General features: G+C 44.3%; 1 protein-coding gene across 2 annotated transcripts in view; it reads right to left on the bottom strand.

Moving 5' to 3' along the window:
- LOC127489693 (dynein regulatory complex subunit 3) overlaps nucleotides 1-20520 on the bottom strand; it is a 63025-nt gene extending 42505 nt beyond the window's left edge. For both annotated transcript variants that reach the window (XM_070061725.1, XM_070061724.1), the window contains exon 1: nucleotides 20403-20520. In XM_070061725.1, the coding sequence (XP_069917826.1) occupies nucleotides 20403-20511 (109 nt within the window). In that variant the 5' untranslated portion in view covers nucleotides 20512-20520. The remainder of the gene's footprint in view (nucleotides 1-20402) is intronic.
- Between the last annotated feature and the right edge of the window lie 6185 nt (nucleotides 20521-26705).

The following is a 26705-nucleotide window of genomic DNA, read 5'->3' on the forward strand; positions in this document are numbered from 1 at the left end:
CATTCCTGACGGTGTGTGGCAGGTGCTCCCACGCGGAGCCCAGCCACTGAGCTGAGCTCGCAATGCTGCACCTCTCGCTCTTCTGTTTTAGACTGTGTACATCCCACTGCTGTCATTTGGGGGACAAGCTGCATCTCTAACCAAGAGAAGGGACTTCGTTGTACCATTAATGGTCGTAGGTGGAGCTGTTACGTATACTTTCTTGAGTGTTTTTATTTGCCCAACCTGCAGAACCTTGTGTTATCTTTAAAGGGGGTGAAGTCTGGAGGGCCTGATAGAATGTGGGTGCTGACTGTAGAATGTGAACGGAATGCAGCATATCACAGGGTGACCTGCAGGAGTGGGGGGAACGGTCACTTGCTGTCCCCCAGGCTTCTGGGCAGGAATGCATTTCAGGAACAGACACTGTGGCCATTCTCAGCACCTTCCAGGACCTATCCTGTGCCGGTAATGCGTTGTGCATTCTTGCACTCAGGCCAACAGGGAGATCTTCCCAGTTTTGTTTCTGTTTTTAATCTGGTTGGTCCTGTGTTAACCTAAGCAAGCACAGGTGGAGACGGAGAATAGGGTTCCTTGTTCCACAGGATCAAACGTCCACTTTCCCCTGTATTTACCACACACAGAAACATTGAGAGGAAGGTGGAGTGTGTGGGGGGAGTTGATGGGGAGTGATAGTTGGAGGCATCACCCAGGTAAACCACTTCCGAATGACAGTTCAGCGGATGGTTTCCCAGGCCGCCTCCCTGAGGCATCACCATCAGGCTGAGGAGAGCACCGGGAAGGAGGGGCCAGGAGACCCAGGCCAGTGTCACAGAGGACACAGCTTGGCCTTTCTCGCTCTAATGAGATAAAACAAAGGAACAAATACCAGTACCTGCCTAAACAGGAAGTCCTTGGGCAAGGGAGGGCTTTCGATGGTTTGTGGGCAAATGAAAGGAAAAGATAAGCTTACTTGGGTGCGAGACGCCTTGGGAGTCCATGCACCGTTTTGTTCATAATATGCATCTTCATAAGCTTTTTGGACACCCCTTCCTGTGTGGGTATCTTGAACCCCACTCTGAAGCCTCAGGTGGCATCCATAAAGTTAGAGAAGTACTAACTAGAAAAAGGAGTTTGCCAACTCTCCTTCATCCTCCAGCATCTGCAAATTTTTAATCTTTAGAAGATGGGGAAATCAAGAGTTGATTTTGTTATACAAATAGATCTTTTTTGTCTTGTGTCAAAGGCTTAATAGCCGTAGGAGACAGTTGAAGAAAAGGAAAGGAGGACTATGGATAACCCCAGGCACATGCTTTGTATGCTGAAGGGAGAGGCTCCATGATGAGGCTGTGGTTTGCATGTCAGAGCAACCAAGTCTGAAAGGCTAAGAACGCCCTTCACAATTTGTTCTTTCTTGTCCCTTGTGAGCATGTGAGAGGCATGCGTCTATTAAGAAATATTCCGTGCGTTTGGTCAGTGGTGTGGATCGAGTTGTAGTTTATTGAGTCTATCAGTAATAGTCGCTTGACTGTGTTACCCCTGAAATCACTGTGAGTTAATCATGTTCCTCTTTTGGAAATCCTTTGTGTTAACCTGGGCATGTGGGCTTCTGCAGTGCAAGAACAGTGGTGACCTTAACGAATCTTGTCGTCATACATCTCCACTGCTGTCGACCTCGAGGTTCCTGCTCTCAGCTTGCACGCTTCCTCCTCCCAGTGCTGCCTGTGCTGGCGGGAATGCCAATACCTTTTCTGCTACAAGTCAGTGTGTAAGCAGAGCCCCAGCTTAGGAAGTACCCTTTGTTCAAATCTGACTTTGAGAATTTTATAAGAACCTATTTAAAAAAATATTTATTTGGGGCAGGCACTGTGGCGCAGCAGATTAACGCACTGGCCTGAAGCACTGGCATCCCACATGGGCACCAGTTCAAGACCCAGCTGTTCCACTTCCCATCCAGCTCTTTGCTGTGGCCTGGAAATGCAATGGAAGATGGCCCAAGTCTTTGAGCTCCTGCACCCCTGTGGGAGACCCGGAAGAAGCTCCTGGCTTCAGATTGGCACAGCTCTGGCTGTTGGAGCCGATTGGGGAGTGAACCATCGGATGGAAGACCTCTCTCTCTCTTTCTTCTTCTCCTCTCTCTGTGTAACTCTGACTTTTAAATAAATAAATATATCTTTAAAAAAATTTGGTTAATTCAAAAGCAGAGTTTCAGAGAGACAAAGATGAAGAGATTGTATATTCGCTTGTTTGTTCTCCTAATGGCCACATGGGTGGGGGCTAGGCCAGGTCATAGCCAGGAGCCCGGCACTCTGGGTCTCTCACAAGGGTGCAGGGGCACATAGACTTGAGCCACCTTCCACTGCTCTCCCAGGCACAATAGAAGGGAGCTGAATCAGAGGTGGAGCAACCAGGACTGGAACCGATGCCCAGGTGGTTTGCTGGCATTGCACAGGGCTGCTTAACCCACTCTGCCACAATGCCAAGCCCCAGAAACCTATCTTTGATTTGCAAATGTAGTCTTAAGATTTAGGTTAAATTTCACCACATAACCATTCTAACTGGAATTCAGTTAATTTCTATAGAATCAAATTATCTGCAAAAGATAATGAAAAAGATATATATATATAATGCAGTATTTTATGTGGAATATTTAATAAATGTGTATATATCTTAAATATATTAGAATTTTACATTTATATATCATTTACCACTATTTATAGTATTTGTAACTAAAACACAGAACTTTTTTTAAAAAACTTTTATTTAGTAAGTACAAATTTCATAAGTACAACTTCAGGAATATAGTGATTGTTCTCACCATACCTGCCTTCCCACCCCCACTTCCACTGCACCTCCTCTCTCTCCCATTCCCAGTCCTATTCTCCATTAAGATTTGTTTTTGGTTAACTTTATACACAGAAGACCAACTCTATATTATGCAAAGATTGTAACAATTTGCACACTCACATACACACAATATTTTAAAAAAACTATTGGAGAACAAGTTTTACAGTTAACTCTCCTAATACAACTCAGTGAGGACAGAGGTCCTGCATGGGAAGTTAGTGCACAGTGACTCCTGTTGTCATACATTCTTATGTATGATGTCAGTGACCACCCAAGACTCTTGCCATGAGCTGCCGAGGCTGTGGAAGGCATTTGAATCCACAGTCCCCATTAGTATCTAGACAAGACCATGAGCAAAGTGGAAGTTCTCTCCTCCTGTCAGAGAAAAGTACATCCTTCTTTGATGGCTGCTTCTTTCCACAACACAGAGCTCTTAATGTACAGTCCAAATCGCTAGCAGTAATTATTCTTAAATGACTTTATGTGTTTCTGCTCAAAAGAACTTGCTGCAAGTTACTGAGCAGCACAGTTGAATTGTGAGTTTTTTATTAAGTTTTATTAAGGAGATCATCTCTGTCATGGCAGTCCTTATGTTGTAATGACAGGCAAATCACTTTATAGTTTAGATATCAGTTTTCTGTACTTTACATGACTCCGGTATTCTGAGGTCCACTGGTAAAATGATTTGATTCCAGTAGATCTTCCAAACAAACCTACCGTGGCCTTAATGATACCTGATGTGTTTTTCTTGGTTCTGACCATACTGTTTATGTCCTTATAGAGGACTCACTCCAACGTACGGATGTACCATACATGGTCATTTGCTGACCTCTTATCCTGTGCCTGGCCAGTGAGCTAAGTGCCTTCAGAGAACTAACTGTCCCCTCTCTCCATGGCCCCTTTGCCCTGACCTCTCCTTACTCCTTCCCTCTCTTCCCCCCTTGAGAAATAGACATGCTGATAATTTGCTCTTTCTAGAAATAATTACAGTAAAGTTCATCTCTTTGTACTGTTTACTTTTCGGTATGTGTATACTTGATGTGTAATTTCTGTTCGCTGCTGAAGTCCTGTTTAGTTTACATAGCCTGAGTGTAAATTCATATCTTGACTCTCAGAAAATGTAAGAATGTTATTAGAAGACACTTAGGAAGATTGAATCTTCATTGAGCTATTAGTTACAGGGATTGGTCAAGGCATGTACTTCATGGAATATCTGATGTGTTTTACATGTAAGAAATGAGAACTCAAGTTTCATATTCCAAGGGTTTTAAAAAGATTCAGTTGGATAGGGAGGACGCAAGATGGCGGAGTAGGAAGGGAGCACACTGATAGTCCGGGGAGAGACAGTTTAATAAAAGTGGAGATACTGCAGGTTCAAGGAAGAGTAGGGGAGGAAACAGCAGAAGAAACTCTTCCGGAATGCGTGATTCACAGTGGACCTGCGTGGAGAGCGTGGGAGACCACAGTTCGGGACACCAGCGGCAGACTCAACACACCAGCGCTGGAATGCGAGGTGAGCTGAACCTCAATAGCCCAAGACACCGGCAGGCAAGCGGAGAGAGGAGACTAGAGGGAAAGACCCCCGGGGGGGGGACTTCACCAAGTTAACTGGAAGAGAGAGAGAGAGAAAAAAAAGGTGCCTGGTACGGACACGGGTTTCTCTCTCTCTGCTCACCTCTCAAGGGCAATCAAGACAAAGAGCAGGCGCCATCTTGGACATACGTCATAAGCAGAGCAACCTCAGGTCTGCACCGGCCCTGAGCCTAGCAGAAAAACCTGACTCTGGGTGGGGCGAATTAACAGGAGATTAGGACCTAGTAAATTTCTGGTGCTACTGAACTGAGACTGTGAAAAAAGAGACGGTGGGGGAGAGAACTCACGGAATTCATGTGAGTACTCTCCAGAGACGCTACAATTCCATAACTTTGGCAACCCAGTGGGAGACTGAAGGACCTAAATCTACGACCTGACACCATCAAGTTACTAGAGAACATTGGAGAAACCCTTCAAGATATTGGCACAGGCAAAGAATCTCCGGAAAAGACCCGGGAGGCACAGGCAGTCAAAGCCAAAATCAACTATTGGAATTGCATCAAATTGAAAAGTTTCTGTACTGCAAAAGAAACAGTCAGGAGAGTGAAGAGACAACCGTCAGAATGGGAAAAAATATTTGCAAACTATGCAACAGATAAAGGGTTAATAACCAGAATCTACAAAGAGATCAAGAAACTCCACAAAAACAAAACCAACAACCCACTTAAGAGATGGGCCAAGGACCTCAATAGACATTTTTCAAAAGAGGAAATCCAAATGGCCAACAGGCACATGAGAAAATGTTCAAGGTCACTAGCAATCAGGGAAATGCAAATCAAAACCACAATGAGGTTTCACCTCACCCCGGTTAGAATGGCTCACATGCAGAAATCTACCAACAACAGATGCTGGCGAGGATGTGGGGAAAAAGGGACACTAACCCACTGTTGGTGGGAATGCAATCTGGTCAAGCCACTATGGAAGTCAGTCTGGAGATTCCTCAGAAACCTGAATATAGCCCTACCGTTCCACCCAGCCATCCCACTCCTTGGAATTTACCCAAAGGAATTTAAATTGGCAAACAAAACAGCGGTCTGCACCCTAATGTTTATCGCAGCTCAATTCACAATAGCCAAGACCTGGAACCAACCTAAATGCCCATCAACGGTAGACTGGATAAAGAAATTATGGGATATGTACTCTTTAGAATACTATACCGCAGTAAGAAACAACAAAATCCAGTCATTTGCAACAAAATGGAGGAATCTGGAACACATCATGCTGAGTGAAATAAGCCAGTCCCAAAGGGACAAATACCATATGTTCTCCCTGATCGGTGACAACTGACTGAGCACCTAAAAGGAAACCTGTTGAAGTGAAATGGACACTATGGGAAACGGTGACTTGATCAGCATAGCCCTGACTGTTAATGAACAACTTAATACATTATCCCTCTTAGTAGTTTTTTTGTCTGTTCTACTTAATATGACTGGTTTAATTCTGTAATTAATACACAGTTATTCTTAAGTGTTGAAATTAAACTGAAATGTGATCCCTGTTAAACATAAGAGTGGGAATAAGAGAGGGAAGAGATGTATAATTTGGGACATGCTCAAGCTGACTTGCCCCAAATGGTAGAGTTAGAAACATACCAGGGGACTCCAATTCAATCCCCTCAAGGTGGCATGTACCAATGCCATCTCACTAGTCCAAGTGATCAATTTCAGTTCACAATTGATCATAATGAAAGGACTAAGAGTCAAAGGGAGCACATAAACAAGTCTAGTGCCTGCTAACACTAACCGATAGAATAAAGGGGAGAGTGATCCAACATGGGAAGCAAGATACTCAGCAGACTCATAGAATGGTAGATGTCCCGCTAAACAGCACTCTGGCCTCAGAATCAGCCCTAAAGGCATTCGGATCTGGCTGAAAAGCCCATGAGAGTATTTCAGGCATGGAAAGCAAAGACACTCTGGCAAAAGATCTCTGTGAGTGAGATCTCAGTGGAAAGAACAGGTCTTCAAAGAAGGAGGTACGTTTCTCTGAAGGGAGGAGAGAACCTCCACTTTGACTATGACCTTGTCTTAACAAGATAAGAATCGGAGAACTCAGAGGGCTTCCATAGCCTTGGAAACTCATGACTGGAGCATAGGGAGATTACTGATGCCATAGACAGGAGTGTCAATTGGTAAAGTCAACAACAGGAGTCACTGTGCACTTACTCCTCATGTAGGATCTCTGTCCTTAATGTGCTGTGCATTGAGATTTAATGCTATAATGAGTACTCAAACAATATATTTCACTTTGTGTTTCTATGGGGGTGCAAACTGTTGAAATCTTTACTTAATGCATACTAAACTGATCCTCTGTAAAAAAAAAAAAAAAAAAAAAAAAAAGAAACTATCAACTCCCAACTTGACTCTCACTGGGATTAAACATGACAATAGGTCTGATCTGATTTCATCATCATTAAAAAAAATCATCTATTATTTTTCACTTTATGTGTACATCACGAGGGCGCAGCTCATGAACTGTCACGTGAGCGCCGGCACCCGGCACAAGGTCTTGCTGCGGCGGCTCCTCGCCTCCTTCTTCGACCGGAACACGCTGGCCAACAGCTGTGGCACCGGCATCCGCTCCTCCAGCAATGACCCCAGCCGCAAACCACTGGACAGCCGTGTCCTCCACGCCGTCAAGTACTACTGCCAGAACTTCGCCCCCAACTTCAAGGAGAGCGAGATGAACGCCATCGCGGCCGACATGTGCACCAACGCGCGCCGGGTCGTGCGCAAGAGCTGGATGCCCAAGCTGAAGCTGCTCACCGCCGAGGGCGACGCCTACACTACCTTCATCAGCGACACGGGCAAGATGGAGCCGGACGTGATGGGCGCGGAGCACGGCTTCGAGCCGGCCCACGACGGCGAGGCGGGCCCCTCGGCCGAGGCCCTGCAGTAACCGCGCCCCCCACCCCCACCCCTCTGTCCTGTCACACACACCTTGGTCACGAGCTACTGTCTGTCCTTCCCCAGGCCCCGCGGGGGGCGCTGCATGCTCCTGGGCCCCCCTCCCCTGTCCCAGCCCCTTCCCCAGTGAGCCGGGTGGGGCGGGCGGGCAGGCGGGGGGGCCAAGCCCAGGTCTACACACGGCTCACCCCCCTTCCCACACCCCAAGCATTGTGCCCCCCCACACACTCACTAGTCCGGGCACGGGGCAGGGGCCTGCCTGGTGGAAGTCCTTTCTCCGCCTCCGCTGGGCCTGGGCGGGGGTCTCAGGACCCCTCCCCACCCCCCACCCACCCCCCAGTGCTTCCAGGCCTCCAGAAGCGCCTTCCTGCCTCGCTCCTCAGTCCTGCGCCTGGGCGCTGGGCAGGGAGGCCGTGGGCACTGCCCGTGGTGCAGCCGAGCGAGCAGGCTCGGAGCAGTTCCACGAGCAACCTAGGGTGGCTGGGGCGGCGGGCCCGGCACCCTGCCCTCACCCCCCCACACCTCCATCCGACCCGTGTCCCCCCTCCCCCCACCCTGTCCCCTGGAAGCCGAGGGAGGGGACCCCCAGCCAAAGAGGCTCTGGGGGCGCCCACCTCGGGCTTGCGGAGTGTGTGCGTGTGTGCGCGTGCGCAGAACTTTTTGCTTTTTCCCAAACTTGAATGAAAATGAAGATAGAAGAGGCAGTTGGACCAGGGTTGGAATGGGGGGCGGGGAGCGGAGGGGAGGGCAGCAGCCCCACCCCTCGCAGCCTGCTCCCCGCCCCCTGCCCTGCCGCCCCCCACCCCACCCCGGGACAGGGCCCCCCCAGCCCCTTACCCGTGTATATAACTTTTTAAAACATTTTTTTAGCGACTGAAATACTGAAGTATAAGATTTCCTTTTATTTTTCAAACCAACGGGACTGGGTCTCACCCCCACCCGCCCACCTCCAGTTCCCCGGTGGGGGTGGGGTGGGGCGCACTGTGGAAGGCAGGATATTGGGGTGGGGGCGTGTGCTGGGGCAGGCAGGCGGAGTGCGCGTGCGTGCGTGTGTGTGGAGTGTGGCTGCGTGTTCCTGACGTGGGCCCCCGTGGTCTGACCTGCTCCCCTCCTTCCCCCACCCCACCCCCACTGCTGTATTTCAAGGGAGGTCCCTGGCCTTGGCGGGTTGGGTGAGCCTGGTTCCCCAGGCAGAGTTTTCTCTCTCTATTCCTCTCGTTCTCGCCCAGGGCAAGGTGCGTGTGCACACGCGCACACGCACATGGAGGGGTCGTTCTCTGCCCACCCCCGTACCTCTCGCCTTCCCCCCCATCACCAGTCTTTCTGTCCCCTGCCTCTGGCTGCCCAGGCAAGGCATTTTAGGGGAGGTCCTGGGGGGGGGGGGGACGGGAGGCGGGGTCGCCCCACACTGGACCCTTCCTACAGCGTCACCACCAGCCTGCTTGGGGGGGATGTCCTGGCACTCTGTTCTCTCAGCCCGCACCCCCCCCCCCGCACCTTAGCCTCCAGCCAATCCGAGTGTGTATGTGGGGGGGAGTCGGCACCCCCTGCTAAAGCACAAGCACCTTAGTCCACGCCCCCCGCCCCAGCGCCAACCCCAAAGCACAATATCCTGGTCACTTGGCAAGCAGCTGCGGCCGGGGGTGGGGGGAGGGCGGGGGGTTCCAGCCTGACCCTCGGAAGACAGTGGGCGTGCCCAGGTGTGCCCCTCCTTCCAGGCCTGAGCAGGGGGGACCGGCTCCCTGGAACGGGGGGGGGGGGGTCTCCTCCCTCCCCGCCTATTCCCAAGGTAGGGGCGCTCGGCTGCCCCGCCTCCTTGGAGCCCCTGCAGCGCCCAGCCGGGTGGCAGAGCCCAGTTGTCTTCAGGGACCCCAGGAGGTGGCCCCTGGCTCCTGGGACTGGGGGGGGCGGGCCGGGGGGGTGCAGGGGAGGGAACTCCCCACCAGGAGAGCCAAAGACAGGGTTGTGCCTTAGCCCAGGAGCCCCCCCCAGCGCCCCCCTCTCCCCCCGGGCGGCCAGCTGCTTTCCCCCCTAGCCCTGCCCTGCGCTGCATGGTCCCCTACCCTGGGCAGCCAGGAAGGAACGCAAACGGGGGAGAATCATCCACGGACATTAAAAAAAATTAAAAAGACTGTAGGGCCCTCTCCCACCTCCGCTCACCCCCACTCCGCCACCCCCAAGCCCCTTTTCCCGCGGGGCCCACCGCCCCCACCCCTGGCCCCGCGTGGAGTGCCAAGGCCCGCCCTGCCCCCTCCCCGGGCCTGGGAGTGAGATTGCACATGAACTACTGTAAAGGAGGAGGAGCGGCGTCGAGAAATGTGAACCGCTAGAGTATCCGTGATACGAGAATAAACTAAACGCCTTTGTAACAAAAAAAAAAAAAAAAAAAAAAAAAAAAAAAAATCATCTATTATTTTTCACTTTATGTTTCTGTGTGGGAGCAAACTGTTGAAATCCTTACTTAATGTATACTAAGCTGATCTTCTGTATATTAAGATAATCGAAAATGAATCTTGATGTGAATGGAAGGGGAGAGGGAGTGGGAAAGGGGAGGGTTATGGGTGGGAGGGACGGTATGGGGGGGAAGCCATAGTAATCCATCATTCGTACTTTGGAAACTTATATTCATTAAATAAAAGTTAAAAAACACACACACACACACAAAAAATCTATGGTAAATGGAATTAAAAACTTTATTTTAGTGCAAAAGCAAATGGAAATCGGCACTTCTATTTTCATAATCATTTGCCATGAACTTTTTGACAATTGTTGCACATTGCTGTGTAGCAAGTTGTCACCAATAAATTTTATGCTGAAATTGTCTGCAAAAAAAAAAAAAAGAAATTATCAATTCCCAACTTGACTGTCACTGGGATTAAACATGACAATAGGTCTGATCTGATTTCATCATCATTTAAAAAATCATCTATTATTTTTCACTTTATGTTTCTGTGTGGGAGCAAACTGTTGAAATCTTTACTTAATGTATGCTAAACTGATCTTCAGTATATAAAGAGAATCGAAAATGAATCTTGATGTGAATGGAAGGGGAGAGGGAGTGGGAAAGGGGAGGGTTGTGGGTGGGAGGGACGTTATTGGGGGGGAAGCCATTGTAATCCATAAGTCATACTTTGGAAATTTATATTCATTAAATAAAAGTTAAAAAAAATGTACACACACAAAAAAAAAGAAAGAAAAAGAGTACTTAAAACTCATGTCCACTCTCACTGTATTCTAAACTTTTCACTCTAGTTCTAAATTAAAATTGCATCAAAATTTATTTTCAGGCTCCATAAATACTCAGAATGTAAGTCTACTGCCTGGATGGGAACATCAGTTGTGGCTGCCCTACATTGCAGTGGGTGAAACATGGGGAGATTTGGAAAGTACATGGAAGGAGACTTAAAAGTATGAGTTTACTTTGGTATAGTTTTTTGGCAAAAAAGACATTTTTTAATATATGGAAAGTGTAAGCTAAAAATGCATTTTATGAATTCCAAATTGTTACTGCACCAAAATAAAATCATATATTTAATTTAATTTTATGAACCCTTAAAATATTTTTATATTTGTTTATTTGAAAGAGCAACAAAGAGTCGGGTAAAGCATCTTCTCTTTCTCGGCAGAATTTTTAAAGAGGGATGTGGTAACCTTGAGCAGAAAGACCCAAGGCGGCCTGGGCCATAAGCTGCAGGAACGACGTCGGGGGAAAAAGCGAGGCACCAACAACAGCTGTGCAGCAGTATCGGCGGCGGCCAGAGAGAAATGGAGCACCGTGGGCAGAAGAAGAAAGGCGCGGGCCTGGTGAGGAAGAGGATTCGTCCGTGTCACACCGCAGAGCGCCCCAGCGAGAAAGATGAGAAGAGGCAGAGAAGGAAAAGACCAGAGAGAAAAAAGGGAAACGCGACCACGAGGGGAGGCCGAGTATGGTCATCATCTGCCTCCCACTAGAATTAGTATGAAAATGGAGGAGAAGCAGAGGTGGGACTTATCCTCAGCACTCTGCAGTTGTATGTGACATCCCAAATGGTGTGTTAATCTGTTGCACGTCAAGTCAGCTACTCTTCTAGTGGTTTGTAGAACGTGCATACTTTGATATTACCATGTCTCTGATATTCCAGATGTGACTTATTACCCACACAGGACCTACTTTCCCCTGTCCAGCAAAGAATATCATGAATGAGTACCTTGAAAAGAAAGGTTAGCAAAGACAAAACAAGTCTTGAAACGTGATGATTAATAAGGAAACTAATTTCAGAGGATTAAAACAAAAAGATTTTTCTATGCAGGGTCAAATATTTGGTAAAATTTTTATTTAGTAGATAGAAATAGTGTGAAAGCAGATGATTCCATTAAATAATAGTAAAAAAAATAGTGTTCAGCAATGTGATGATTTCTAGGATGGGAAAATTTGCTTTCAAACCCCAAGCATGAAGCAATCAATTTCATGAGACTTTGATATAAAAACTGAGTAAGAATTTTAAAGAAAATAGTGTGCTCTAGTTTAAAGACCACATTGAAGGAAATATTTCTTACTATCATTTTTCCACTGTGCTAAGGGCATTTCCATTAATTTGAGATGAAGTATCATGACCAGGAGAGAAGCAATAAAAAGATGGCTTGTGTCTGTCATGAAAATGACTTGTAACAAGGTACTCTTTGGAGCCAAAGTGCCACAAGGCCCACTGAGTCTTTGAAGGCATTATTTTATTAATAAACCATGAGCCCCTGCCTGAATTTTTAGTTTATTTCCCATGAAGGAAAACCTGAGGAGGCTGGGGCCATATTAGAATATGTGGAGGGTGGTATCAAGATCATTATTTCAAAGTGGTTTTTCTATGTCAGTAAATAGATCCCTCAAGGGACTAAATATGTATATGGCCAATACACATAACCACAATTCTTTTTTTTTTAAAGTAAGAAGTATCCAAGATCCAAAATTCCCAAGAAAAGTGAAGTCTTCATCCTGAGGAGAAATTTGGTGGGATGCCTTTAAGAGAAAAGCTGAAATCAGCTAAGATGTGTTAAAGAGGAGCAGGTTTTCTGTAAGGTTCATTGATGCTGGTGGGGCCTAGGAAGAAGTAACTCACAAAAGTCATAAGCACATGCACTTGTTTCCGAGCAGAGATCTACAATGAGGAAGCTCCACTGGGAGGAGAATCCAATGTGAATGTTGGCAAAACTAAAATCAAGGTAAAGAGAGAGTTCTAACCTATGATGAAAAAATAGCAGAAAGGAAAGCTTCCAGAAAATAGAGAAGAGCCATGTTTTAGTACAATTCATAAGCTGATACGAAACTAAAATATGATGCCAGAAGATTCTTCCCTGCCTGTCTCCTAACAACCTACACAGAAGCCTCCCCATAAAACAGCATAGAGCCATTGTGCTCTAACATGAACATGGAATAGGCACAGTTGCAATTCACACACAGAGCAACAGAGAATAAAAAAGCAAAGTGAAGACACATGAAAGACATTATTACTAAACAACAACAAAAATATATATAGCATTAAAATGATCTGACATAAATAAAAGATTGAAAAAGAACAAATTTGTCATAATCAGAACAATTCAAATATGAATAATTAGATTACTATGTAAATACCCAAAAGAAAAAGAATTAGAATTCAGTAAAAATGAATTAGAGAAGAAAAAATTAAATTAAATTAAATAGGTAATACAAGAGTGGTACATAAAGGAAGGTAATATAAGAATGAACATAAATCAAACAGATTTGAGAGGAAACTAAGCATGTACAGAGTTAGACAAGATTATTCAGCAATGGTGACAACACAGAAGCAAGCTGAAGCAATGGAACAGAATACATGCTGAAAATCTAGAAATAAAATACACTGTAAATGCAAAATATGCTTGTACAGTGTAATGTGTTTAATAAAATCACCCCATAACATTAAAAACTTATACTAGCCACTGATGAGGAAAATGCATGGGAACGAGGGTTTTCATATTATCTGAAACTACAGAAAGAAAAATTTGAAAACATAAAGCATCTCTCACACAGATGTGCTAAATGAGAATCTTTTTTAAAATTCCACTCGATGGCTGGCGCCGTGGCTCACTAGGCTAATCCTCCGCCTAGCAGCGCCGGCACACCGGGTTCTAGTCCCGGTCAGGCGCCGGATTCTGTCCCGGTTGCCGCTCTTCCAGGCCAGCCCTCTGCTGTGGCCAGGGAGTGCAGTGGAGGATGGCTCAGGTGCTTGGGCCCTGCACCCTATGGGAGACCAGGAAAAGCACCTGGCTCCTGGCTCCTGCCATTGGATCAGCGCGGTGCGCCGGCCACAGCGTGCTGGCCGTGGCGGCCATTGGAGGGTGAACCAACGGCAAAAGGAAGACCTTTCTCTCTGTCTCTCTCTCTCACTGTCCACTCTGCCTGTCAAAAAAAAAAAAAAAAAAAAAAAGAAAGAAAGAAAATGGAGTGGAAAAAGAAATTCTACTCGAAAAAGGCATTTACAAATTTTATTCTTTTTTCTGTAAAATAATAGCCATGTCTTTAATGTGGTTTAAAGGACACAAATATACTAACACACTTATGAAGTATGATGAATTTTAAATGGAAAGACAGAACAAGAGAGAAATCTCTCTTACATCTGCTGATTGACTACCCAAATGGCCACAATGGCTAGCATTTCTCGAGGTCAAAGCCAGGATTATGGAACTCCATCCAGGTCTCCCACATGGGTGGCAGGAGCTCAACCATATGGGCCATCTTCTACCTTTCTGGGAACATTACTAGGGAGTTGTATTGGAAACAGATGATCTAGAACTCAAACTGACACTCAGATATGGGATACCTGCATTGCGAGCAGTGGCTTAGCACCAACCCCAGATTTTTTTTTTTTTTTTTTTGGACAGGCAGAGTTGGGAGAGAGAGAGAGAAAGAGAGACAGAGAGAAAGGTCTTCCTTTTCCATTGGTTCACCCCCCAAATGGCCACTACGGCCAGCACGCTGTGCCAATCCAAAGCCAGTAGCCAGGTGCTTCCTCCTGGTCTTCCATGTGGATGCAGGGCCCAAGCACTTGGGCCATCCTTTACTACCTTCCTGGGCCACAGCAAAGACCTGGACTGGAAGTGGAACAACCGGGACAGAATCTGGCACCCCAACTGGGAATAGAACCAGGGTACTGGCAACGCAGGTGGGGGATTAGCCAAGTGAGCCGTGGCGCTGGCCCAACCCCAGATTATTTTGATGTTACATCTGGTCATTCAGTGTATCTTCCAGCTATGAAATTCTACAACAGAAAAATATTTATCTTTATCCAGAGCCAAACACTTATAGCACATTATTAGAAAATTGGTTATCATAATGATTAAAACTTCTGTGCCCTGAAAGCCACTCTAGAAATAATGGTATTTAGGTACAAGACCTTATTATGTTAATTTAGGTGTAAATTTTATTCAATGACTTTCCATTTAATGACCACTGGTGCTGAAGTAATAATCTAGGCTAAATAACTAATTCTTCTGGAAACTTGGGATTTTCAACTGTATTTAAGGTATGCAAGTTTCATGTTTTTCATATATACAGATTATGGAACATAGTTTAACTTGATTAACACAGTAAGGTTGTCCATTATTCATGAGGCCATTTCCATGGTTTAAATCCCCAAATACAAGCCTCCTCTCTCCCATTCACAATCTTTCTGGTTTTCAATTGTCACTCTTATCCATAGTTTTCAGGAAAAATAAATGACAAAAACAGTAGGCAGCATGAATACTTTTAAAAAATATGAAGTCATTTAGGAAAAGTAGTTTATAAGGCAAAAACTCTAAACTTGATAGGATAATAAATTTTTATTCTATAAAAACAGTTAACCATAAGACAAATTGTCAGTAAGACAGGATGCTTGAAATGTAAATGGCCACAAAATATTGTTTGTAATGGTCAAATTTGTCTCTATGAAGTTGATTGTAATGATTACGATTATAATGGAGAATATCACAAGATCAACACATGTGAGATAAGTCAAGACTTTAAAATAATTATTTCTATATTAATAGAATACATTTTATATTCAATAAAACAAAACATAGAAACATTTTTATGGAGGTCCATAAAGAAAATGATACTCATGGATTCCAGTTAAGAAAACACAACATCAAAGCACTGGCATTGTGGCACAATGGGTTAAGCTGCTATCTGTGATGCTGGTATCCTATATGAGAACTGGTTTGGGTGCCTACTCCCTCACTTCTAATCCTAACCTCTTCTCTTCTTCCCTTCCTTCCCTCCCCTCCCCTCTCTTCTCCAAGCTTTGCTTCTTTGCTCTGCTCTTCTCTCTCTCTCTCAGCTCTGCTTTACAAATAAAATACAACCATAACAAAAAGAAAGGAAAAGCAACATCAAACAAATGTAAAACATTTGTGGCCTTTTAAAAGTATTTACTTATTTATTTGAAAGTCAGAGAGAGAGAGAGAGAGAGAGAGAGAGAGAGAGATATGATTATGTAATTGTTCACTCCCCAAAAGATTGCAATAGGTGAGGCTGAGCCAGGCTGAACCAAGAGCCAGGAATAGAAACTTCCTCTAGGTCTCCCATATAGTTGCAGGGGCTCAAGGACACAGGCCATTCTCTGCCACTTTCCTAGGTGCATAATCAGGGAGCTGTACAGGATTGAATGGGCATCCATATGGGATTCCAGCAATGTAGATAGTGACTTAACCCACTGTACCAAGCTCTGGCCCTTAATTATTTTAGAGGCATGGTTGTGGGAATAGAGAGAGACAGAGATAGAGAGAGATGGAGAGAATCTTGCATTCTCTCACCCCCAAAAAGCTCTACATATGTCAGACGATACTTATCTCTCTTGTTTGTGCCTGCTTGTTATTTTTCTACAGTGATTAGTCTGGCTGTGCGTTCCTAATTGTTATGTTACTAGTTGAACACTAGATTAAATAATAAAAAGCACTGGTTGGAGCTATCCAGCAACTCTCTCCAAATGAAGATGGCTGTGCCTCAGCTCATCATTTGAAACTCCACAGCCACCAGCTGTCAGAGGCCAGTCCTCTTTGAAGTTGGCAGAAAAATCTCTCAACATCACACAGCTCCAGAGAATCACTATACACTTCCCCTTACAGAGCTCCTATCCATCTGGTCAGAGGCACAGACAGCCTTAAAGACAGGTGGATGACAGGAGCTAGACACCTGGAAGGGTGACTTAGCCAATAGAAGTGTCAGAGGGAGAGCTAAATAGAAAAAGTCCACATCTCACCTCCCTGGTCCACAAAGAGGCAGCTTCTCACCCAATTGGCATTGGGTGGCCACCAGTTAAATTGCCACACTCACAGGATTCATCTGTCTGGTGCATTCATTGCAGGCCCATTGCCCAATACTGGGGTCAGTGCTGACTGCCCAAAGACCCATGATCCAAACACAGACACACCAAGTGTACATGCTCACTCACCCCCACAGGGTCATATTAAGGAATGGGAGAAATTTACACAGTCTCAGTGTGGGGGAGGCTGAATCCGGAGAGGCCTAGAGGAACTTCCTGAGCCTGCCTCAAATTTGAAAATCTGTCTTTAAGTTTCAAATCCCTGGTAGCAAACACCCCAGCCCCAGGGCGCTTCTGCTTAAGGATCATTAAGGTGGTATAATAGGAGTGGCTAAGACCCTTGTGCATCTCAACACCCCACCACTTGCCCGCATCTGCTCATCTGCTCTGTACCATTTGCTCTGTAACTCAGCTATATATACACCTCCCTTTTACAATAAAGTGAGACCCTGCTTCGACTGGGCTCCACACCATGCCTGATTGTCCCCCGGGTTTGGGTTTGGGGAAGGCTGAGTGGTGGGTGGCGTACTTCCCCTCCTCGGTCAAGGTAAGCTGTGGGGAGCCTGCCTAATTCTCCAGCGGTGGCGAGGAACAGTCACCACAGTCTCAGCACACAATAGGCAGCACTAAGGGATCAACTGTCATCAGTCTCAGCAGAAGATAGGAGATCAGGGCTACACACATGGGGATGGCTGTCCCACATCAGCAGGGCATAAAAAGTGCTATTCCCACATATCTGGATCCAGAATCCTCCCGCTCTGCTGATGGTGCCTTCTGCCTAGAGAATGAACACCAGTTCAGTCAGACCCTGGACACACTGGTGGCTTCTAACTGCTACAGAACATGGAGGGAGAGGTGGTAGACAACAGTGACATGATGGAGCTCTGCCAGCCCTGTTACAGTTAAGTTCCCCCTGTCAAGAGTATCCAGGGTCGGCATCCTCAAACCCTCACTACTCACAAATAATCTAAAACTGCTATTGCTGGATACTCTGATTTTTCCAAGCCATGATTGAAGAAGACATGTCTGTACCAAGTGTGCTATAGACCCAGATGAGCCACGGTTGTCATCTATTGAACAAGGTACCAAGTCCCCATGAGCCTCCTCCTCCTACCAGTCATTTTCCACCAGCACAATTTTGTAACAACTTTTAAGCCTTCTCATTTTGTGTTAAAGTTAGTATAATGAATCCCCACTCAAATCTCATGTAAATTGCCAAGTGCCTCGTACTGTGTCAAACACTGCAATGGCCAGAACATGAGAGTACCAGACATGACAAGCCTCAGCACTAAAGATACACAATGGGCCCCTGCTCTGATCCTCCCTGCTACTATAGGTGCAGGGCAACAGAGTTCTGGTACTTGGAGAGGGGTGTAGCAGGCTAAGTGCCACCTGCCTTGGATCATAATTCTGGTCTCAGTTAACATAGACCTTGCTTGCCACTTCCAGAAACTGAGTAGCATTCATGCCTGCAAAGCCCTTGAGTTTCTGGAGCTTTTGATGAATGTCAGGGGCACTTTGAGCACAAAAGTGCTGCTGACCTTCTGTTCATTTTCTGGGGCTTCAGGGTTGAAAGGGGAACAAATCTGAATGCCTCAACTAGCCACTCATAAAAATCTCCTGGTGCCTCATTACTCTTCTGGATGACAGTTATAATTTTGGCTGTGTGGTGAGCTTTCTGGATGCCACCCAGAGACCCCTCAAGAGTATCTCTCAGTAGTGGTCTAGGAGGATTATTTCTTCTGGCTGGTAAACTTTCCAGTATGGAGCCTGGCTAGGAACAACCTGGGGGACCTATGTGTCAGGATGGAATGTCCAAGCTGGGTACTGTTTTTGAGTCCATTTGTGGGCCTTGAGAATTCTCCATCTCTCTTCAGTATTGAACAGGGTCGGGGGTGTTGGCGACAGTCCCTCTATGTTAGATGATGGGTTTGGAAAATGGTCTCAAATAAAATTAAAGTGCCTGCAGTTACTCCAAGGAAGAGGGTATATGATGTTTTCAATTTAAAAGGTTGGTAGTGTTGAATGCCTGATTGTAGATCATGACAGCTGCTGGCTGAACATTGCCATCTGCTTCAATGACAGGGGGTGCCCTTGTCTTTCTCAATGGTATCTGTAGGGCTAGTAGAAGGTTGTTCTGTGATGCCCAGAGACATTGATTTACTGGAAGTTGGGAGACATGGAGCCATAGGAGGTAGAATTGCTTCGGACAGATCCGGGGGTGGCTAGGTGTCCACAAGCCCTGCTAGTGGAGCATGGATACTGAAATTGGTAAGAGTGTGGCAGGACTTTGTCCTCCATTGTTTTGCCCTGGAAAATCTTTGGTGAGGGTTTTCCTAGAGTCAGAGTGAGAATGTTTTGGATCCCAGACCAAAAGAAGCCATGGACAGCCATGATTTGATCTAGGGAAATTGATATGGGTATCTGAGATGTTCTGTAAGGACTCTTCAGACTATTTGATCTATGGCAACATGTTTCATTCCCTCTGAGGGCCAGCCAATACTGAAAGTGGGCCACTCAAACCAACACAAGGTTCTAAGTGTAGCACAGATTGGTTTGATTCCATAATCCTCACTAAACCTGTTTTAAAATGTTTTAACATGTCTAACACAGAAAGGGATCCATCCATTATGCAACCACACTATGATTGTAGACACAGGATAAACAAGGGAGTTGTGCCTCCAATAAAGGTCAGCCAGATGCCTATTTGAGCACATTCCTTATTGGAATTTAGGTGATAATTCACTGTAGCAATGTCAGAATGTGACTCCAACTACCCTTGACCATATGAGGATCACCAGAGAACTTCAGTTTCAGGCCCACTCATAACTCATAGCTTCTACTGGGGACAACAGATTCAAACTGCCAATGCATGCAAAAGCAGCCATACATTCAAACACCTTTCAGAGTGTAAAACATTCCCTCCCTCTAAAGGTGAGTCCCATCTTGAAACCTAAAATAAATATTTCTTGGAGAGTCTGCCATCCACCCATAGGGTCAGGCATGTCTTAGACTCTGGTGACAGGTGATTCTTATCTCATTTGGTGTTTCCAGGTCCAAATGCCCCAAGTCTCTGTGAGTCTGAATGAGCAGCAGTGGTCAGGGTGACAGCAAGCTTTTGCATAGGGAGGAATCTCTCCAAAAGTATTGGAAATGGTGTCTAGTCATCTGTCCTGCAGTGGTCACCTCTGATCTATTTGTCCCCTGTACAAATGGCACAATGGGCCAGCTCATTCAACTTCCTGGTCAGGAAACCAAATGTTACAGAAAAGAGACCAAATAAAATGAAGTCACACATGAGATATTCGGGAAAAAAGACACAGAACTTATTACACGTGCAAACTTGACTGGAATCCTGTCCCAAGTGAACCCTGATTCCCAGCTCTACTTTGTTTTTACATCATAAAATCAGGAAATTGCAGTAATAGGGTTATTCCTTGAGACACCTAAGCATATGTAGATAACCATCTCTAGCACATAGCTTAGCTGTCTGCAAAAGCAATCTCTTGTGGGAATTGCTGACATGTATTATTGAACAGTAAAACAAAACAAAAAAAAATCTCTAAAAAGCCGCTGAGCAGTCTTTGGCCACATCCTGTCTGAGACGATAGTGGTGGGTAATGGGAGCTCCAACCCTATAACAGGAATCATACCCTATTAATGCTAACATATAGGAGTCTTGCAGAAAAAAAGAGAAACCTCTGATTGCAATTAACCTTACCAGGGTACAGCCAAAACAAAGCCTCTAGCAAGATCAGTGTTTGAGAAAGGCAGCAACTTTTACCTCGCATTGACATGAGTTCTCCCATATATACTGAATAAGAGGATGTGTTGTGCTGGTCTCCTCCACTGATAATAGTCTGAGGGGGTGTAGGTACTGGAGGTAGATTCATATAACCTAGTGGGAAAAAAAGTAAAGGAGTATATAGGTCAGAATTTTGAAAGGGATGTGATCCACCAGTTGTAGAATATGAACTGTCAATGGTGTGTCCTAGGAATATGATAAGGTATCATGTTTTGTGTCCCCATGAAGAACCCTGCTTCTCCATGAGTGATGCAGACAGTGGGTGTGGAGGTAGTGGCTAGATCTCATGGGGCAGACTAGGAACAAAGCCTACATTGGACCAAGGATTGTTTCCAGTTATGGTCCATGCTATCTCCACATTTTTGTGATGATTCCATCTCTCAGCAGTGTGTAACTAGTTAATTTGAGGCCTCACTGAGCAGGAGGGGAGATCCAACAGGCTCAGAGAGGCAGTCCAGGGTCATGAATTAGAAAGTGATGGAGCTGAGTGACATGAGTGACTTTATTGGCACTTGTGATTATAGCCAGGGTTACATGGTAAACCCACGCTAACTCATTTCAAAGTCTTCAACATAAGCACATATGTAAATTTTTTCAAACATAATATTCATAGTTTCCATGATAAAAACACATATTTAGGTGAGAGCTTAGCAATATTGTGGAAATTGAGTTCTGAGTGAAGAAAATACAGAGGCACATGAGGACTTTCTTTGGAGAGTGGGCCAGAGAAGATGAAAGTGATTTTCATGCCCTGCTGGCTGTTGCTCCAGGAGAAGATCCCACCTCCTCTTTACCCAAACTTATAGGTGATTAGAAAGCACAGGGTACCACCTCCATGTTCTGGGTAAGGAGAAATATTTCCTGGAGAAGGGGTTATCTGACTGACAGGTAGATGGATATAGGAGCATAGGGTGGGTAAAGTGTGGCTTCCAGATCGTGAACTTAAACTATCTAACTTACCCTATATCAACATCACTCGTTTGCACTACAATAATGTTGGGCAAAAATCATGCACAGACATCAAAACTAATGTACAACAAATAAATTTATAATTGATTAAGACGGCATTTCAAAAAACTGTTGAAATAACTGTTGTATCAACTGCTGCAAGTGTTGAATATTTGTCAGCAAACTTTATACATGAAAACACAGTTCATTTGTCTGGTTCCATTCATAATAATGGGAAACTAAAAAATGAAGGTAGTATAAGAGAAAGAATCTCTCAAGAATGGTTAACCAGTCTTCATGGCAATTCATCACACTTGCTGAGGTGTGATTCCAAAAAAACAATTCCTCCAGACACTTCACAGTTTCAGAGACTTTTCTGTAAAGTAAGCAAATAAGCAAAACACCCCAAGCCAAGAGTATGAAGATGATGAGATAGAAGAAATGCAAGATACGGATTTCAAAAAATTTATGATAAGAACATTTAGAAGTTTTCAAAAGCAAATCCTTGAACTACAGAAATCCTTAATGGACAAGATTGAAAATCTCTCTCGTGAAAACGAAATTTTAAGGAAGAGTCAAAATGAAACTCAGAAACTAGTAGAACAGGAAAGTGTTATAGTGAAGAGAAATCAAAATGAAATGAAGAGCTCAATAGATCAAATGACAAACACATTAGAAAGCCTTAAAAACAGAATGGGTGAAGCAGAAGAGAGAATATCGGACTTAGAAGATAGAGCACAGGAAAACATACAGTCAAACCAAAGAAAAGAAGAGGAAATTAGAAACCTAAAAAATATTGTTGGGAATCTACAGGATACTATTAAAAAAACCAACATTCGAGTTCTAGGAGTTCCTGAAGGCATGGAGAGAGAGAAAGGATTGGAAGGCCTTTTTAGTGAGATACTAGCAGAGAACTTTCCAGGTTTGGAGAAGGACAGAGATATCCTAGTACAGGAAGCTCATAGAACCCCCAATAAACATGACCAAAAGAGATCCTCACCACGACACGTGGTAATTAAACTTACCACAGTGAAACATAAAGAAAAGATCCTAAAATGTGCAAGAGAGAAACGTCAGATTACTCTCAGAGGATCTCCAATCAGACTCACAGCTGACTTCTCATCAGAAACCCTACAAGCTAGGAGGGAATGGCGAGACATAGCACAGGTGCTAAGAGAGAAAAATTGCCAGCCCAGAATATTATATCCTGCCAAGCTCTCATTTGTGAATGAAGGTGAAATAAAGACCTTTCATAGCAAACAGAAATTGAAAGACTTTGTGGCCACTCGTCCGGCCCTGCAAAAGATACTTAAAGATGTGCTACACTCAGAAACACAGAAACACGGTGTTCAATATGAAAGAAGGGAAAGGAAGAACACCTACCAGTAAAAGAGCATGGGAAGCTCAAAGCATATACTAGAAAATATTTCCGGGAAAATGGCAGGGCAAAGTCACTACGTATCAATAGTCACATTGAACATTAATGGTCTGAATTCTTCAGTTAAAAGACACCGTTTAGCTGACTGGCTCACAGAACACAACCCAACTATTTGTTGCCTACAAGAAACACATCTCTCTAACAAAGAGGCATGCAGACTGAAAGTGAAAGGTTGGAAAAAGATATTCCATGCCAACAGAAACCAAAAAAAAGCAGGTGTAGCCATATTAATATCAGACAAAATAAACTTTAATACAAAAACTGTTAAGAGAGACAAAGAGGGACACTATATAATGATTAAGGGTTCAATTCAACAGGAAGATGTAACTATTATAAATGTATATGCACCTAATTACAGGGCACCGGTCTATTTAAAAGATATGTTAAGGGACTTAAAGGGAGATTTAGATTCCAATACAATAGTACTGGGGGACTTCAATACTCCACTCTCAGAAATAGACAGATCATCCGGACAGAAGATCAACAAGGAAACAGCAGATTTAATTGACACTATTGCCCAAATGGATCTAACAGATATCTACAGAACTTTCAACCCTACATCTACAGACTTCACATTCTTCTCAGCAGCGCATGGAACCTTCTCTAGGATTGACCACATACTAGGCCATAAAGCAAGTCTCAGCAAATTTAAAAGAATTAGAATCATACCATGCAGCTTCTCAGACCACAGCGGGATGAAGCTGGAAATTAGCAACTCAGGAAACCCCAGAAAGTATGCAAACACATGGAGACTGAACAACATGCTCCTGAATGAACACTGGGTCATTCAAGAAATCAAAAGAGAAATCAAAAACTTTCTGGAAGTAAATGAAGACAACAACACAACATATCAAAACTTATGGGATACAGCAAAAGCAGTATTGAGAGGCAAATTTATAGCAATAGGTGCCTATACCAAGAAAATGGAAAGGTACCAAATAAATGAGCTTTCAGCGCACCTCAAGGACCTAGAAAAACTGCAGCAACCCAGACCCAAATCTAGTAGGAGAAGAGAAATCATTAAAACCAGAGAAGAAATTAACAGGATTGAATCCAAAAAAACACTACAAAAAATCAGCCAAGGGAGAAGCTGGTTTTTTGAAAAAAATAAACAAAATTGACACCCCATTGGCCCAACTAACTAAAAAAAGAAGAGAAAAGACCCAAATCAATAAAATCAGAGATGAAAAAGGAAACGTAACAACAGACACCACAGAAATAAAAAGAATCATCAGAAATTACTACAAGGACCTGTATGCCAGCAAACAGGAAAACCTATCAGAAATGGATAGATTCCTGGACACATGCAATCTACCAAAATTGAACCATGAAGATATCAAAAACCTAAATAGACCCATAACTGAAACAGAAATTGAAACAGTAATAAAGGCCCTCCCAACAAAGAAAAGCCCAGGACCAGATGGATTCACTGCTGAATTCTACCAGACATTTAAAGAAGAACTAATCCCATTTCTTCTCAAACTATTCAGAACAATCGAAAAAGAGGGAATCCTCCCAAATTCTTTCTATGAAGCCAGCATCACCTTAATCCCTAAGCCAGAGAAAGATGCAGCACTGAAAGAAAATTACAGACCAATATCCCTGATGAACATAGACACAAAAATCCTCAATAAAATTCTGGCCAATAGAATACAACAACACATCAGGAAAATCATCCACCCAGACCAAGTGGGATTCATCCCTGGTATGCAGGGATGGTTCAACATTCGCAAATCAATCAATGTGATTCACCACATTAACAGACTGCAGAAGAAAAACCATATGATTATCTCAATTGATGCAGAGAAAGCATTTGATAAAATTCAACACCCTTTCATGATGAAAACTCTAAGCAAATTGGGTATAGAAGGAACATTCCTCAATAATATCAAAGCAATTTATGAAAAACCCACAGCCAGCATCCTATTGAATGGGGAAAAGTTGGAAGCATTTCCACTGAAATCTGGCACCAGGCAGGGATGCCCACTCTCACCACTGCTATTTAACATAGTTCTGGAAGTTTCCGCCAGAGCCATCAGACAAGAAAAAGAAATCAAAGGAATACAAATCAAGAAGGAAGAAGTCAAACTATCCCTCTTTGCAGACGATATGATTCTGTACTTAGAGGATCCAAAGAACTCTACTAAGAGACTATTGGAACTCATAGAGGAGTTTGGCAAAGTGGCAGGATATAAAATCAATGCACAAAAATCAACAGCCTTTGTATACACAAGCAATGCCATGACTGAGAAAGAGCTGCTAAGATCAATCCCATTCACAATAGCTACAAAAACAATCAAATACCTTGGAATAAACTTAACCAAGGACGTTAAAGATCTCTACGATGAAAATTACAAAACCTTAAAGAAAGAAATAGAAGAGGATACCAAAAAATGGAAAACTCTTCCATGTTCATGGATTGGAAGAATCAACATCATCAAAATGTCCATTCTCCCAAAAGCAATTTATAGATTCAATGCAATTCCAATCAGGATACCAAAGACATTCTTCTCAGATCTAGAAAAAAATGATGCTGAAATTCATATGGAAGCAAAAGAGACCTCGAATAGCTAAAGCAATCTTGTACAACAAAAGCAAAGCCGGAGGCATCACAATACCATATTTCAGGACATACTACAGGGCAGTTGTAATCAAAACAGCATGGTACTGTGTTGCTCCCCCTCTTCACGGAGGAACGACACTAGACACTGCGTTGTTCTTTTGTCTACTCGGCCCTTCCCGGGTTTGCTGCTGGTTATTCCCGGGTTGGCTACCGTCCTTCCACCTCCGTGGAAGGGCGGTTCCCCCTGCCACTTTCCCCACTTCCGTGGGGGAGCGGCACACCGCCGGCCAGCTCTCTCGGGGGCTGCTCAGATGTTATTCGGATGTTCCCCTTAGATGTTCCTCGTGCATATTGTCTCTCTCCTCCTTTATAGTCCTCTTCCACCAATCCCAACTCTGCTACCCACACGCCGAGTATGCTGCTCTCCTCCAATCAGGAGCAAGATCAGCTCCTGCAGGTTACTGGTCGAACTGGAGGAGCTGTGTAAAAGTTGTTTACTCCTCTCCCAGCGCCATATTGTGGGAGAGCAGATGCATAGAATAAGTCTTAATTCCTGTAACTTAGTCTAGTCCGAGTTGTTCCCCAAAGTACCGGTACAGAAACAGATGGATAGACCAATGGAATAGAATTGAAACACCAGAAAGCAATCCAAACACCTACAGCCAACTTATATTTGATCAAGGATCTAAAACCAATCCCTGGAGCAAGGACAGTCTATCAATAAATGGCGCTGGGAAAACTGGATTTCCACGTGCAGAAGCATGAAGCAAGACCCCTACCTTACACCTTACACAAAAATCCACTCAACATGGATTAAAGACCTAAATCTACGACCTGACACCATCAAGTTATTAGAGAACATTGGAGAAACCCTTCAAGATATTGGCACAGGCAAAGAGTTTCTGGAAAAGACCCGGGAGGCACAGGCAGTCAAAGCCAAAATCAACTATTGGGATTGCATCAAATTGAGAAGTTTCTGTACTGCAAAAGAAACAGGAGAGTGAAGAGACAACCGACAGAATGGGAAAAATATTTGCAAACTATGCAACAGATAAAGGGTTAATAACCAGAATCTACAAAGAGATCAAGAAACTCCACAAAAGCAAAACAAACAACCTACTTAAGAGATGGGCCAAGGACCTCAATAGGTATCTTTCAAAAGAGGAAATCCAAATGGCGAACAGGCACATGAAAAAATGTTCAAGGTCACTAGCAATCAGGGAAATGCAAATCAAAAGCACAATGAGGTTTCACCTCACCCCGGTTAGAATGGCTCACATACAGAAATCTACCAACAACAGATGCTGGCGAGGATGTGGGGAAAAAGGGACAC

The sequence above is a fragment of the Oryctolagus cuniculus genome, chromosome 17, assembly GCF_964237555.1.
Source record: "Oryctolagus cuniculus chromosome 17, mOryCun1.1, whole genome shotgun sequence".
In the NCBI taxonomy this organism is placed as follows: Eukaryota; Metazoa; Chordata; class Mammalia; order Lagomorpha; family Leporidae; genus Oryctolagus; species Oryctolagus cuniculus.